Below are 13,832 nucleotides of genomic sequence, written 5' to 3'. Positions count from 1 at the left end.
GCTCTAATGATGTCATTAAGGACCATGCTTACCACACAGACACACAAACACATACATAGCGGCATTCTACGTGTTTATGTGGGAGGGACACGCTTCAGAATTTATATTAGATAATAAATATTAAACTTCTAAAAGAAAGGTTTCTGTGGTAAGGGTCTGTGTGTATGTGCAGTGCAATCATAGAGACAAATCACTTAAAGAAAATAAAGATTTTTAACCTTATAGTTTCACTTTTCTCTCGTTTTGTCTCCTCTTCCCCTGACTATGCTCTTTACTGCTGTCTTACTATTTAATTCCTCCCTCTTATCTTTTTTTTTTCTGCCCACTCTACATCTGTCTCTGTCTCTTCCCCTTTCCTCCACACAGCACCAGTGTTTGCAGGGCACTGTGTGTCCTGTAGCTGCAGCATCTACAGCTTACTGTGGCTCCTGTGACCTCGATCCATCTACGACCGCCTGCACATGGGTCCTGTCTGCATACACACACCCTGACACACCCTCCACAACATACTCACCTTCCAACAACACCACTCATGAAACTCTCACTAGGGGCCTGTCTACACATACAAACAGAAGTGATAACACACACAAAATGGCAGAGGCATACAGTCACACACAAACTGGAAGCCTGTGCTCGTCGCACGAGGAGGTAATGTACAGCGGAGATGCCAACAGATACACCTATACAGGTAATCTAGTTTTCTCAGACCTTCCACAATTTTACATACTGTTGTAGTTCAAATATGTAGACACAATGACTGCCTAAAATCAACAGCATCACCAAAGTTTTTAATCACATAATCTTTTAAGGTGACAGCATGTCTCTGTAAGCCTAATGTATGAGTTTTGTAAGAATTTTGACCATTTATAATATATTTGCATCCCTGCTTCTGACCTAAATTGGGACTCTCACTTCAGTCCTCCAAGCCGCTATGAAGAAAGTGAAACACATCGCTCATAGAAATTTCGAGCCTGCGGAAACCAATTTAGCATTTACTCTAAATGTGTCAGCCGCTGCAATCAACGGGCTTTAGAGACAGATGCCATTCCACACGCTCACACACACCAAGACAGCTGTTGCAGTGTACATTGATAGCTGTTAACGTGGTAACTCTCTCTGCGCTGTACACTTGTGTGTCATTAAAACTTAGAGATGGCCGTTTAAATGCCATTTCAACATTCCTCTACTATTCATCAGCCCAAAGGGAATTGGAGTGTATGTCTGTGTGTTGGTGTTTGCGGGCACTGTGTGTCAGGATTTTTAGTCTCTCCACCCATTATTTATCTGGGTAGTTACGTCTGTTTAATCGAGACTAATTGGTTGTGTGGATGTGTGTGTATGGATGTTTTTGCAATAATTACATGTTTTTTTGTGTGTGTGTTACTGTCCAGTTAGTTACCATTTTAGTGTGCTTCTGTGGTGAATGTGGTTTTGTGTGTCTCTTTTACTTTGTGTTAGTTTCTGTGAGTGTGTGTGTGTGTGTTGAGCGGGGGGGCATGGGGCGGTTAGGATAAGAGTTTCTAGGCAATGCTGTGACACCATCTGGGCAGAGGCACATAAAGCTGTCGCCACCCACCATACACCAGATGTTTCCCATGCACACGTACACACTCACACATGCAGGGTATCATGCTATACTTCACTGTGAAAAATCCTAAGGTATATCACACACAGATAGCTCTACATGTGCTATTAATGCTGCACATAGGTATATACTGTATTGTCCACACCCAGGGTTAACCCAATTTATATTTATACTTTTTGGAATTTGTTCTTAATCAAACACAGTCAGTTTTCGATATGTATCCATGCACACACATTCAGTGCTTTATTTACACGTGTGTGTGTGTTACTGTGTGTGTTTTGCTGCTTGAAAGTAGTAAAGACAAGAGTCCCAGACTGGTGGTTAAAACGTGGTCTCATTTACAGCAGCAGTCCCTTAACACTCCTAAAAATAATGCACATGTGCGTGTGTGAAAGTGCATCTGTATGTATATATGCTCCTGTATGTGTACCTCACCAGAAGGATTGTCACAACCTATCTCCCAGAATGCTTCAGTAACAGCCTGATGTTAACAACTATGCATCAGTGCATATATTTGGTATATGTTCATATAATGCGTGCTTACGTTGGCAATGCAACTACCAGTACACACAATGTCAAAGAGGGAACTACAGTATTATTAGTACACAGTGTTTTAGATATATAGACATATCTGTAATATGATTCATACTGTGTATGTTGTACAAAAGGGTCACAACCTTTGGCCCTTTTGTAACAGGCTGCTCTAAAGATTTTAAAGCACAAATCAATCAGAATTAATTTGCTACATAAAGTCTTTATATTTGTAATCTGCTTGGTGAGGAGTCCAGAGTATATGTTGAATCCAATATCTTTTTATTTTTTGAGAGCCAAATACTATTGCAACTGCATCCCATTTACAAACTGTTCAATAAAATTAAAGCACCCAAGAACTCAAATAAATCGGCAGATGCAAAGTCTATCTTGTGTTGGATTTTTAGTTATTTTTTATAATTACTGACTTTGTCAAACCACTTTTTTTTATATGAATATTAGCTGTTTTTGAAATTCATTGACAACATGATTGTTTACATACTGGAGTTAGAGTGTATACCATGTGTGTACTTACAGTATTAATCACATGTAATCACTTCGAAGTGTTGCCGTGTTGGTAAATAATTTATTAATCAATGTATTGACAATCTTATTGACGGATTTGTTGATTTTTTTTCTTGCAGCCCCCCTTTATTTATTTTTCTGTCTTCCTTGCTCCCCTTCTCTGTCCTTCCTACCTTTCTTACCCTCTAATAGATTCTGACCTGGAGCCCTTCACCACCTATGAGTACAGAGTGAGGGGCTGGAACAGCTTTGGACGAGGCTCCAGTGATGTTACAACAGTGACCACCAGTGAAGACAAACCGTGGGGAGTGGCACCGCCCCGCTGGAGTCGCTTAGGTGAACGAGATGACATCATCCAGTTGCTATGGCAAACACCGGCCAGGCCTAATGGTGTGTATGTGTGTGTGTGCATGCATCAATAAAAATACACTTTCAGCGGTTCAGTTGAATTCACTTCAGTAGAGGGGTATTCATGTTTAATGTTGATTTGGGCTTAAAACTCAATAAGGCAAGATGTTTCATACCTTTTCAATTTTAAGAATATCTGACATTGATTATCAAAATGTCAGATTATTATTTTCCATTTTACCAGGGGAAACCACCCACTATGTTATACTGCGGGATGGACAAGAGCGTTACCGTGGTGATGAAAACAGTTTCACTGATGTGGGCGGGATCAGGCCTTTCCAGGAATACAGTTACCAGCTGAGGGTCTGTAACCGGGCTGGTTGTACTGACAGTACACAGGTAAGACTACACGTGTGTTTGTGTCACTATTAAAGTTCTGATGTGTCAGACTAACATGTTCTATGTTGTATTACTGTATTAGCACTTTAGCAGCTTATGTGGCTAACCGTATACTTAACTGTCTCATAAATATAATACCAAGTCTGCATCAGTATTTAAGTTCTTAGGAGTCCAAAGTTCCGTGGGTGCTGGGAGTTTGGAGCATTCAAAGCAAATACAAACAGAACTGGGCTGGCCTGCCTATTCATAAAGCTTGAAATATCAGCAGTGGCTATTAAGATAACCAATAAGTGGCTCAAAAGCAACACTTATATTGTAGTTATTTTGTACAAAAGGTATATTAAATATTACCGATTGCACCTACAATGAGAAAGGGAATGTCTGTTCTATTGGTTTCTACTCTGTACTATTTGATTGTTATCTATTTGACAGAGCTCTCTCTCTCTCTTTCACACACCAACACACTCACACTTTGCAAAACCTTACTCTGTTGTAGCACCCTATTTCATAAAGACATTATTCCCCTTTAGGATTATCTAATGGCTACTCTAAAGATGGACTGAGCTTCACTGAACTAAGCACCACTTTACTCAGCACTGTAGTTCAGTTCATTCCTTTAATTTAGGCTGAACAATTAAAGGAAAAGAAAGGTGTGTAAAAGAAGTGTGTTGGCGTGTGCTTGTGTGTGTTAAAGAGAGACAAAACTCAGAGAGACTATTGCTTTGAGAGAAAAATACATATGTGGCTGTAGTTCTAATTGTTAATCAATGCTGTTGTTGTCAGTGGGGTTTTTTCTGTCAAGAATAAAACTCAACTTCTTTGTGACTTTGAACAAAATGTAGATAAATCAATACATTTAACATAATAGTCAACAGTGTGCCGGAGGTGCTTTTGTGACTTGGACTTATTACTTATTCTCCTACACACCTGATCTACCTCCTACCTGTCTGAAAACAAGTTTCCTGTTTTGTTCTGTCAAGGAGACATTGCCTGAACATGCAGCCCCCTGCTTCACATTGGTTAAACAGCAACCTTTCACTTGGTCTTCTGCAGTTGGCCGCTCATCTGATCCATTGTTTGGCCAGTGGCCTTTCAGCTCAATGCCCTTTTACAGTACCCTCTCGTAAAGCGTCCTCAGATGCTGTTTTCTAGGTGTTATTTACATCGTAATTCAGGTGCTCAGTTGTTCTGCAAGTGATATTTTATAAATTTTAAACCTGTGTCTGACCTTTGTTGTTAAGAAATTACAGTGTAGTATGTTGTTCCATGTCGGAACAAGTTTTTATTTAGCCTTGTTTCCGCTCTCGCCCTGTATGCGAGGCTCTGGATTTGCTGAGCCTACCTGATGTTTGTGATAGCGGCCGTAATAGCTTCACACAGAACTCCCCCTGCTATCTCTCTGGCTGGAGCAGAGCTGATATCACCACAACAATTAATTTCTCCGGCTTAGGGGTGATGAAAGCTCACATTGAAAACTGTCTTTCTGGCTTTTTTTTCAAAGCTTATTTAACATCTCATTATTTTGATGAGCACATTCTTACGTAAAGACGAAGCCTCGGGCGCTTGGGTAGCACACCTGGTAGAGCGTGCGCCCATATACAGAGGCTTAGTCCTCGATGCAGTGGCCACGGATTCGATTCCGACCTGTGGCCCTTTGCTGCATTTCATTCCCCATCTCTCTCCCCTTTCATGTCTAAGCTGTCCTGTCACAAATAAAGGCCTGAAATGCCAAAAAATATCTTTAAAAAATAAAAAGACGAAGCCTGTAGATATGTCAATGGAGGGGTGGATGGATGAGAGAGAGTGGGATGGAGGTAGAGTTGTATGAACAGGTTGTGAGGGGTTGATAGATAAATAGACGATGGATGGATTAACGTATACATTAAATGGATGCTGGAGAGGATGATGACATGGATGAAAAGGAATGGATGGATGTAAGACAGAGATAAAGGAAGGAGTGGTAAACGGTCAGAGAGATGAAGAGAGAGAAAGAAAAATGTATCAACATTCTTGTAGGCTTTCCCATTATGTACATAGTGATTCTGTTATTTTAGCATTTATTTTGTATTGTTTATAAATGTATTCCAGTGATAGCATATGCTGATTGGGAAGTAGTATTGCATTTTTCTCCAACTTGTTAAAGAATCCTAATGTCACCCTTGCTTGGCTCCCATACCCCCAATGTCAATACATCAGTGGATGTACTCATTATTAGGCTGCCACTTGTAAGTAGCCAGTATGTTTATGGTTATCATCATGTGGTAACTCTTTAGAGCCAGAGCAGCCAGACACATGCACAGAGTGGAGCACAGGTAATATAGATGAACCTAAGATAAATTCTAAGGTGACCTGTGAACCACTAGACAAACAACGTGTGTACATGTATTTAAAAGCTCCATTAAAAGATATGTCAACATTAGGAAGCAGAAAGACTTCGATCCGCAACAAAGTCCAAAATACTATCAGCTTATTAAGGCAACATGGATAATGTGCTGTTTAGAGCAGAATTGGCTGTTGATAGTCTGATTTCTTTTATGTATGCGACTGTGAAATTGTAAAATCCCAGAAGACACAATGATAAAATTGTGTCAACATGGCATTACATAATAGTTGTATTTAAAGCAGCTAGACTGATACTATAAAGCTCTGAAATTGATTGATATTGACCGTGTCATTTGCTCTCTCCTCACAAAGGTTTTACTCTCAGGGGTTGGTGTTAGTATACACACCTCAAATGTGCACTTAACATTTTTAAAACTAGAAGGGCACTCTAAGGCTACATTTACATTGTTACATTTTGATTTAAAAACAAATATCTCTTTCTAGGTTTAGTCTATGGTTTACACCAGAGAAGTTCACAAGTCATTTTTTGGAAGTCCAAGTCGAGTCTCAAGTCTTTGAGCTCGAGTCCAAGTCAAGTCTCAAGTCTTTGAGGGGCAAATTCAAGTCAAGTCTCAAGTCTTTTGCCACGAGTCCAAGTCAAGTCTCAAGTCTCTGGCCGTCTGATCTGTCCCTAACACTGTATTGTTAAATCTTATGAATTCAAAGCATTTCCTGTAGCTACCATCCAGACAGTACAGTATCAAAATCAGTTGTAGGATAACTTTATGGGGTCTACTGCAGTGCATTCTGAAGAAACACAAATTAAGAACTCTATTTTTCATTTTGGTATCTGCACCAAATAATACATGTTTGTCTGTGTTACTAACTGGCTGTAAAGCCCAACCTCATCATGCATTACATTTTTCAGTGTTGAAAGTGTGAGGGAAACATCTGTATTGAAAGTTAATACACCAACCATGGTATAAACATGTGAGAACTGATACTTTCCGTATTGCTATTTAAAAACAACCTGGTGAAATATTAACCTAAGTCTGTCACATCATATGGATACAACTATAAACAATTTGCCTGTTCCCAGCATTAGCACAACAATTTGCGATGGTTAGCTTGTTACCTGTGACGATATATGCTACATTTAACGTCTCTTTCACATAAGCAAGTGACTGACCTATCTGGGTGCGTTTTGAGATGCCTGATGAAGTTCGATGTTGTTGATCATTTATCCTGGTGCCACACATGTTGCATGTAGCTGTTTGCTTACTGCCACTGTTTACGAAGTTATTGAAAGCAAAACTAATGACAAAAGGCACAACTCCGGGATGCCTTGGTGTCACCATTGTCAATGCATTTATGTGAGTGCGCGCACATCGGCGTAGCGCATGCATTACGTTGCACATTATGGAAAAGGGCAGGGGACATGCCGCACACCATACCTTTCCCCAACGTATATGCGGCAATAAAAGAAAATAGAAATACATGAATGAATTTAGATTTAAAAAGCAATAATTGCATGAAAACAGGTTGTTGACGAGTCTCGAAGCTCGAGTCCGAGTCAATTCTTTTGCGTCGAGTCGCAAGTCAAGTCTGAAGTCAGCTGTTTGTGCGACTTGAGTCCAAGTCTCAGACTCAAGTCCCCATCTCTGGTTTACACCTCGCATTCACACTGCTCTGGCGTTTCAGAGCCCCTAAACTGGAGAAATTTGATTGTTTTGGTTTAGAATCTCCGGGGTTGTGTTTCAGTCTCAATGGCCGCAAACGGAGAACTTTGGCAACACCAACAGTGACGCCAACGCTTTGCCGCCTAATCTCAATCTCTGAGACTAAGCTACTAACGTTACCATGGCAACTACCAGCAATGGGCGGAGTTTATATGCTGTATACGAGATGTTGATGAGAGATGTGGTTTGGGTGTGTTAAGTTAAACATAGATTAGTTCTTCTACTGGAGCTAAAAACTTTGGGCTCAAAACTGCACCAAAACTTAGCAATGTCAATGTAGCCTCACGCCATGCCAGGCGATAGCTAATTATTCCGACACCTCACAAATGCCCTATCTCGCAATGTTAATCGGGCCAGTAGTTTTTCCTTAATCCTGCGTGACCACCTTGGCGGAGAAAGCCAACACCATGATGCAAATGATGCACCAACGTGACCTCTCATAGCAAAAACATTTCTCGATGGAAGCAGGCTCCTAGATCATCCTGGCTGGAAAATTGTTTTCATTTCGCTGAAAACTACACAACCAGGAGAACATGCACATACTTCTCCTAAAGCCATACACATACCTCCCCCTCTCACACACACATAGATATGTCCACACATACAACAACGCTCACACCCAGCAGAGGGGCGAAAGGGAGTGAGTTGGATTAGTTCGTACACCAGTGAAAATTGGCCAAACAGTCCCAATTATGGGATAACTTGGGCTAACCTAATACACCATTGCAATTACCTGGCATCAGCCCCCTCACATACACACACACACACACACACACACACACACACACACACACACACACACACACACACACACACACACACACACACACACACACACACACATACACACACACACACACACACACACACACACACACACACACACACACACACAGGCACAGACAAACAAACACAGGCACACAAACACACACACACCTGCTGTGACAACAGAAAGTGCTGATCTAATATGGTTGGTCACTTAGAGAGGGAGGAAGAGCGATTGGTCCTCTTCTGTCTTCGAATCCTTTTGTCCTGTTCTCTCTGCTATTTGTCTCCTGTCATTCCCATGATCCTGACGTCGCACTATTCAGTTTCTCCCAACTGTTGTCTCTCTCTTTCCCCTCTCATTCTTTCTCCTTTCCACTGTCCAAACACCAGTTTCTCTGTCATCTGGTGTCCAACATCACCCGCTTCACTCTATGTATCTCTCACAATCCCATTTTTACGGTGGCCGAGACGGTTCAACACAAATACAAAAGCCACAACACAAACACAAAAGCTACAACACAAATACAAAATAAGCCACAACACAAACGTAAAAGCTACAACACAAACACAAAAGCTACAACACAAATACAAAAGCTACAACACAAATACGAAATAAGCCACAACACAAATGTAAAAGCTACAACACAAACGCAAAAGCTACAACACAAACGTAAAAGCTACAACACAAACGTAAAAGCTACAACACTAACGTAAAAGCTACAACACTAACGCAAAAGCCACAGCACACGTTTTTTAAACATTTTTGTAGTGTTCCCTGGACACAAACCAGTAGGAGCCATTTAAAAGGAGTGAATGATGTAAACCCTTTGAAATAAAAGATTATGAATTATAATATAATAGTATATGTTCAAACTCGCTGTGTGTGCGCATGAGTATTTCCGTCGACCAGTTTGTTTGTGGTGGTAAATCGTAGTATCATTGGGGGCCCAAGGAGGAAAAGTTCCGTTGTCACTCACTTCAGTTGTCACTCACTTCTGTTGTCGCTAATGTATTTGTGTTGTGGATTTTGTATTTGTGTTGTGGCTTTTGCGTTTGTGTTGTAGCTTTTGCATTTGTGTTGTAGCTTTTGTGTTTGCGTTGTGGCTTTTGTGTTTGTGTTGTAAGTTTTGTGTTTGTGTTGTGGTATTTATATTTGTGTTGTAAGTTGTGTGTTTGTGTTGTGGTATTTGTATTTGTGTTGTAAGTTTTGTGTTTGCGTTGTGGCTTTTGTGTTTGTGTTGTAAGTTTTGTGTTTGTGTTGTGGTATTTATATTTGTGTTGTAAGTTGTGTGTTTGTGTTGTGGTATTTGTATTTGTGTTGTAAGTTTTGTGTTTGTGTTGTGGTATTTGTATTTGTGTTGTAAGTTTTGTGTTTGTGTTGTGGTATTTGTATTTGTGTTGAACAGTCTCAGCCACCGTACATTTTCCTCTGTCCATCCAATTTTCCATTCCTCTGTAAATACAAAGAAGGGTTGGATGAAGAGTATCCTAGTATGGTATGCTTTCATGTATTCAGCTTTGTATTACATGTCAGTAAAATGTAAGCATCAATATTGTATTTTTCTGAGCTATTAATGATTCTATGTCATGTTCATATGTCAAAAGTTAATATTCTATCTACCCTATCAATAAAAGTTAAGTTAACTTTGTTAAGTTTACTGTATGTAGGTTACACTATACAGTAGGTGGTTTTATGGCTTTTATTTTCTTTACATTTGAGCGATGTTGACAGACATCTGAGCTAACAGCACACTGAAGCACTCACTGATTGATACTACACTTTCCATGCATCTTCCTTATTATCTTCCTCTCTTCCACCTCTTTGTGTTTGCGTGCATACAGTATACTTGCATGTGCGTGTGGTTGTGTTTGTGTAGGCACATGCGTGTGTGTCTCCTTAGTTGTAGTAGCAGTCTTCTAATTGCATAGCACTGTGTGGGACAGGTGGGGGAAGTGCTAGTGACAGTCTATTAAGGCAGGATATCCCTGTTGCCATTAGCAGCAGATTGCCCTGTGATTCTATGGTCTCCACATTCACCCAGAGTTCACAGTGGCCCGCAGATAACAATAAAATGGTCACTCGCAACACTATACTAAAAAGCAGTGATTTTTGTGCATTGCAGGTTTCACCGCTGAAGCAGCTTTCAGTTGGATTCTTTGTCAAGCAGAAATATTAAAGTGACGGAGTACTGTATGTCAAATAACGCACAATATCTATGTTGCCATCAGAATAAGTAGCGTTCTGGAGAGGTAATCCTTAAACTGGAAGCAACAAACACTTAGTCCTTAGTATTCTCCCACTGGTATACTGCTCTAGGTAAAATTGCCAATAAATACATATGTACCATACTGTAAAGCATGGCCTTTGCATTCACCGGTTTTTACACATATGGACACTTCACATGGTTCTTCCCTTGGTTTCATTTGCTCCCTGTTTGGCCTTATTTGGTGGCAGGTTATAACATACAAATGTGTTGCTGTCCACATTTTACCTTTCTGTTTTATTTTTTGGTGAAATAAATTAAATCACCAGCAAATATCTTTCTCTGTTGTCAACAAGGTCTTTATTACCTCAGAAAGAGAAGCCCTGAATTTGGATACAGTTTGTTATTGGGTTGTGATCATGTTAATTGCATTCATAAATGCTCGCAGCAGAAATCCATCTGTTATCCACACCTTGTACATTCTGTAAAATATCAGAAATCTGTTATATTTTATAATATCATATTTTTTGTTTTACTCTGTTTGTGTGTATGTCTATGTCCGTGTGTGTGTGTGTGTGTGTGTGTGTGTGTGTGTGTGTGTGTGTGTGTGTGTGTGTGTGTGTGTGTGTGTGTGTGTTTAGGTGGTGGCAGTGACAGTCCAGGGAGTCCCAGAGGGTGTGCAGCCTACAGTGGTAACAGCTTTAAGCCCCTCCTCCCTCAATGTGAGCTGGTCCGAACCGATTCGTCCCAATGGAAACATACAACGGTATCACCTGAACCAGACTGGGCTCGGAACCATATTTACACACTTCGATGGGCCCAGAAATTATACTGTGACTGGTAAGATTCTCAGATTATCAAATGCTTCACTTTTCCTCTGTTCCTAAACTCATTTTACTTTCTCGCCCTCTCTCCTGTCTCCCGTTCCTGTTCTCTCCTCTCCTGTCCTGTAGCCTTCTGATTACCCTTCCTTCTCTCTACCTTATTTTTCTCTCTCTGTCCCCCTTTCTTTTCTTCCTCTCCTCCTCCCACCTTTCCTGTTCCTGCATCTCTCACTTCTATCCCCACCTTCTTGCCTCCTCACCTCACACTTCCCTGTACTCCTTTCCTTTGTCATCTCTCTCTCTCTCCTTTCTCCACCTCCTCCTATTCTCTCCCACCCCTTTCTACTCCTCCTCGTCTTCCTCTGTGCTTATCTGTCCACTCCTATTCTCTCCTTCACCTTCTTCTGTTTTTTTCCTTTGTTATGCATTTATTTATGTATGCTGGTTTCTGGAAGCCATCTAATGACTGAATTTACACCTGATTCCCACCACACACTCTCTGGCCCAGCCCCTTACACAGACACAAATACACTCACATGAACACACACAAAAAACATTAAAAAAAACATAGCAAGCACACTTCAACATAGTAGACAGGCACACAAGCTCAGGCTCACGTACCTAGAAAAAACACACATTAGAAAAACTCAAATATAAGTACAAAATAGCACAACAAAAGCAGTTTGAGACCCAGTGCTCTAACAAAACACTCAAAAAATGCAGCTAGTACACACACAGACAAACCAAAGTGTTGGCTTGTCTTAATGTTGTAGATCTGCACACAAACATGGTGGTGTCAGGACTGGGTGATTTGTGGGTCTTGTTTTATCTACCCTGAGGAGGAGCTGTGTTGCTGGCCCTCTGCCATCAGTCAAAACACACACACACACACAGACACACACACAGACACACACTTATACATGCAGACACAAACACCGGCATAAAGCATTGCAAACCAAACATTTGTTGTATGAAAACTGAACATTTTAGAGACACGACAGAGAAATGCCAATAGAATATAATCACAATAGGCATACAGTTTACCTACTTCTGGAATTGGAATAGTTAAACTAACTTCAGATTTAACATTTAAAGTATTTAAAAGTTGATTTGATTTTTCTATATAATTTTTTTACGTATAAGAACTAAGTGAGGACATCTTTTGAAGCTGAATTTCAGTGGCCTTTTCCCTTCACAGCTCTGCTCTCTGCTCTGTTTTGGACTCAGACCAGGCATCAGCTTTGCCAGTAGCCAATAGACTATTCCCATGGTGCCTGTGGTTGGCTTGTATGGTCAGGAGTTGTGTGCACACAAGCATGTGTGTTTGTATGTGTAGGCATGAGGCAAAGCAAACAATGCCAAATAGAGATGGTAATGTGCTGTAATACTGTACCAGCCCCATGTGCCAGTGTAAGCAACCAGCATGCGTGTGTGAAATTCCCCTGTCCCCAAGTGAGACTCTGGAAAACCCTGCATATTCAGCCAAAATCACTACTGGGGCAGTTTCTCTCTCCCCCTTTATCTCTCTCTCTCTCTCTCTCACTCACTCTTCCCCTTTATCTCTCTCTCTCTCTCTCTACTTCATATTGCAGCTGTCTTTGTAACAACACATGTATGCATTAGAAATAGCTTTCTGTGTTTTAATATATTACAGTCCTATGTTTTGTCAGCAGACATACTGACTCTTTACAAAAAGACAAAAGATCTGAAATGGATCAACTTTTTATGGCCACTACACATTAATTCAAAAAGCCTTGAGTGGCCCGAGTGACCAGTTCTGCATATCAACTCAGGACAACCCTACAATAAATGATTATTAACTGTAAAAAAAATTCTCCCTTTCTCATCTGGTCTTTCTCCACAGACACAAACACATAATACATATACAGACTCAAATAGGGTGGTAACAATTCCAAAATCATTGATGCCTTCGTTTAATCCATGTAACTACATACAGCCGGATGTCGCACAACGTGCTGACCTTAGACTGCTCCAACTCCCCGTTACATCAGGTTACAAAGGTTAGACTCAGCACTGGCTGCTGCGATCCCTGGCACTGGGTCTTGCACTGGCTAAATTTGAGTTGCTACAGCCGCTAAGTGAAGGTCTGTCTCCGCAAAATGAGACAGCTACAGTAGCTTGGAAAAATAGATATATGGGGCACTGAATTTTATAAATTTACTGATTATCAGACCACAAATGAGTCAAGAATAAGGGCATGCCGTAGTCCCTCTGCCTCACTCCCCGCCGCAATGAGACTACTTCCCCTGGAGGAGAGCGGACGGCAACTCCGGTGACGGACATTTAGTTAAAAAATGTTTTCTTTAAAACCAAGAATCTAATATTTCATTTAAATACACCAAATGGGTTTAGTTTTGTCAGAAAATATTTTTGTATGCAATCTCGGTAATAAAAATGTTACCTTTTCTAAAAATTAGTTAGTTAGTTGTTCTTTTTAAGAGACCTCATTTTTTTGTATATTTAGTAGTTCTCTTTAATAAAGCCAATGTATTTTCTTATCAGGTTAATCAATTGATCTATGGAATAATCGGTAGAATACTAATTAATACTCGATTACTAAAATACT

At 40.4% G+C, this 13,832-nt stretch overlaps 1 protein-coding gene across 1 annotated transcript in view; it reads left to right on the top strand.

Moving 5' to 3' along the window:
- Window positions 1-13,832, top strand: part of ush2a (Usher syndrome 2A (autosomal recessive, mild)) — a 232,565-nt gene that overhangs the window by 172,908 nt on the left and 45,825 nt on the right. Inside the window, exons 64-67 of the mRNA XM_028606322.1 lie at window positions 367-688; window positions 2,834-3,031; window positions 3,234-3,388; window positions 11,063-11,261. Of these exons, the coding sequence (XP_028462123.1) occupies window positions 367-688; window positions 2,834-3,031; window positions 3,234-3,388; window positions 11,063-11,261 (874 nt within the window). The remainder of the gene's footprint in view (window positions 1-366; window positions 689-2,833; window positions 3,032-3,233; window positions 3,389-11,062; window positions 11,262-13,832) is intronic.

Source organism: Perca flavescens, chromosome 1, assembly GCF_004354835.1.
Source record: "Perca flavescens isolate YP-PL-M2 chromosome 1, PFLA_1.0, whole genome shotgun sequence".
In the NCBI taxonomy this organism is placed as follows: Eukaryota; Metazoa; Chordata; class Actinopteri; order Perciformes; family Percidae; genus Perca; species Perca flavescens.
Note: the sequence above shows the minus strand (reverse complement) of the source record. Positions and strands in the feature narration are given on the sequence as shown.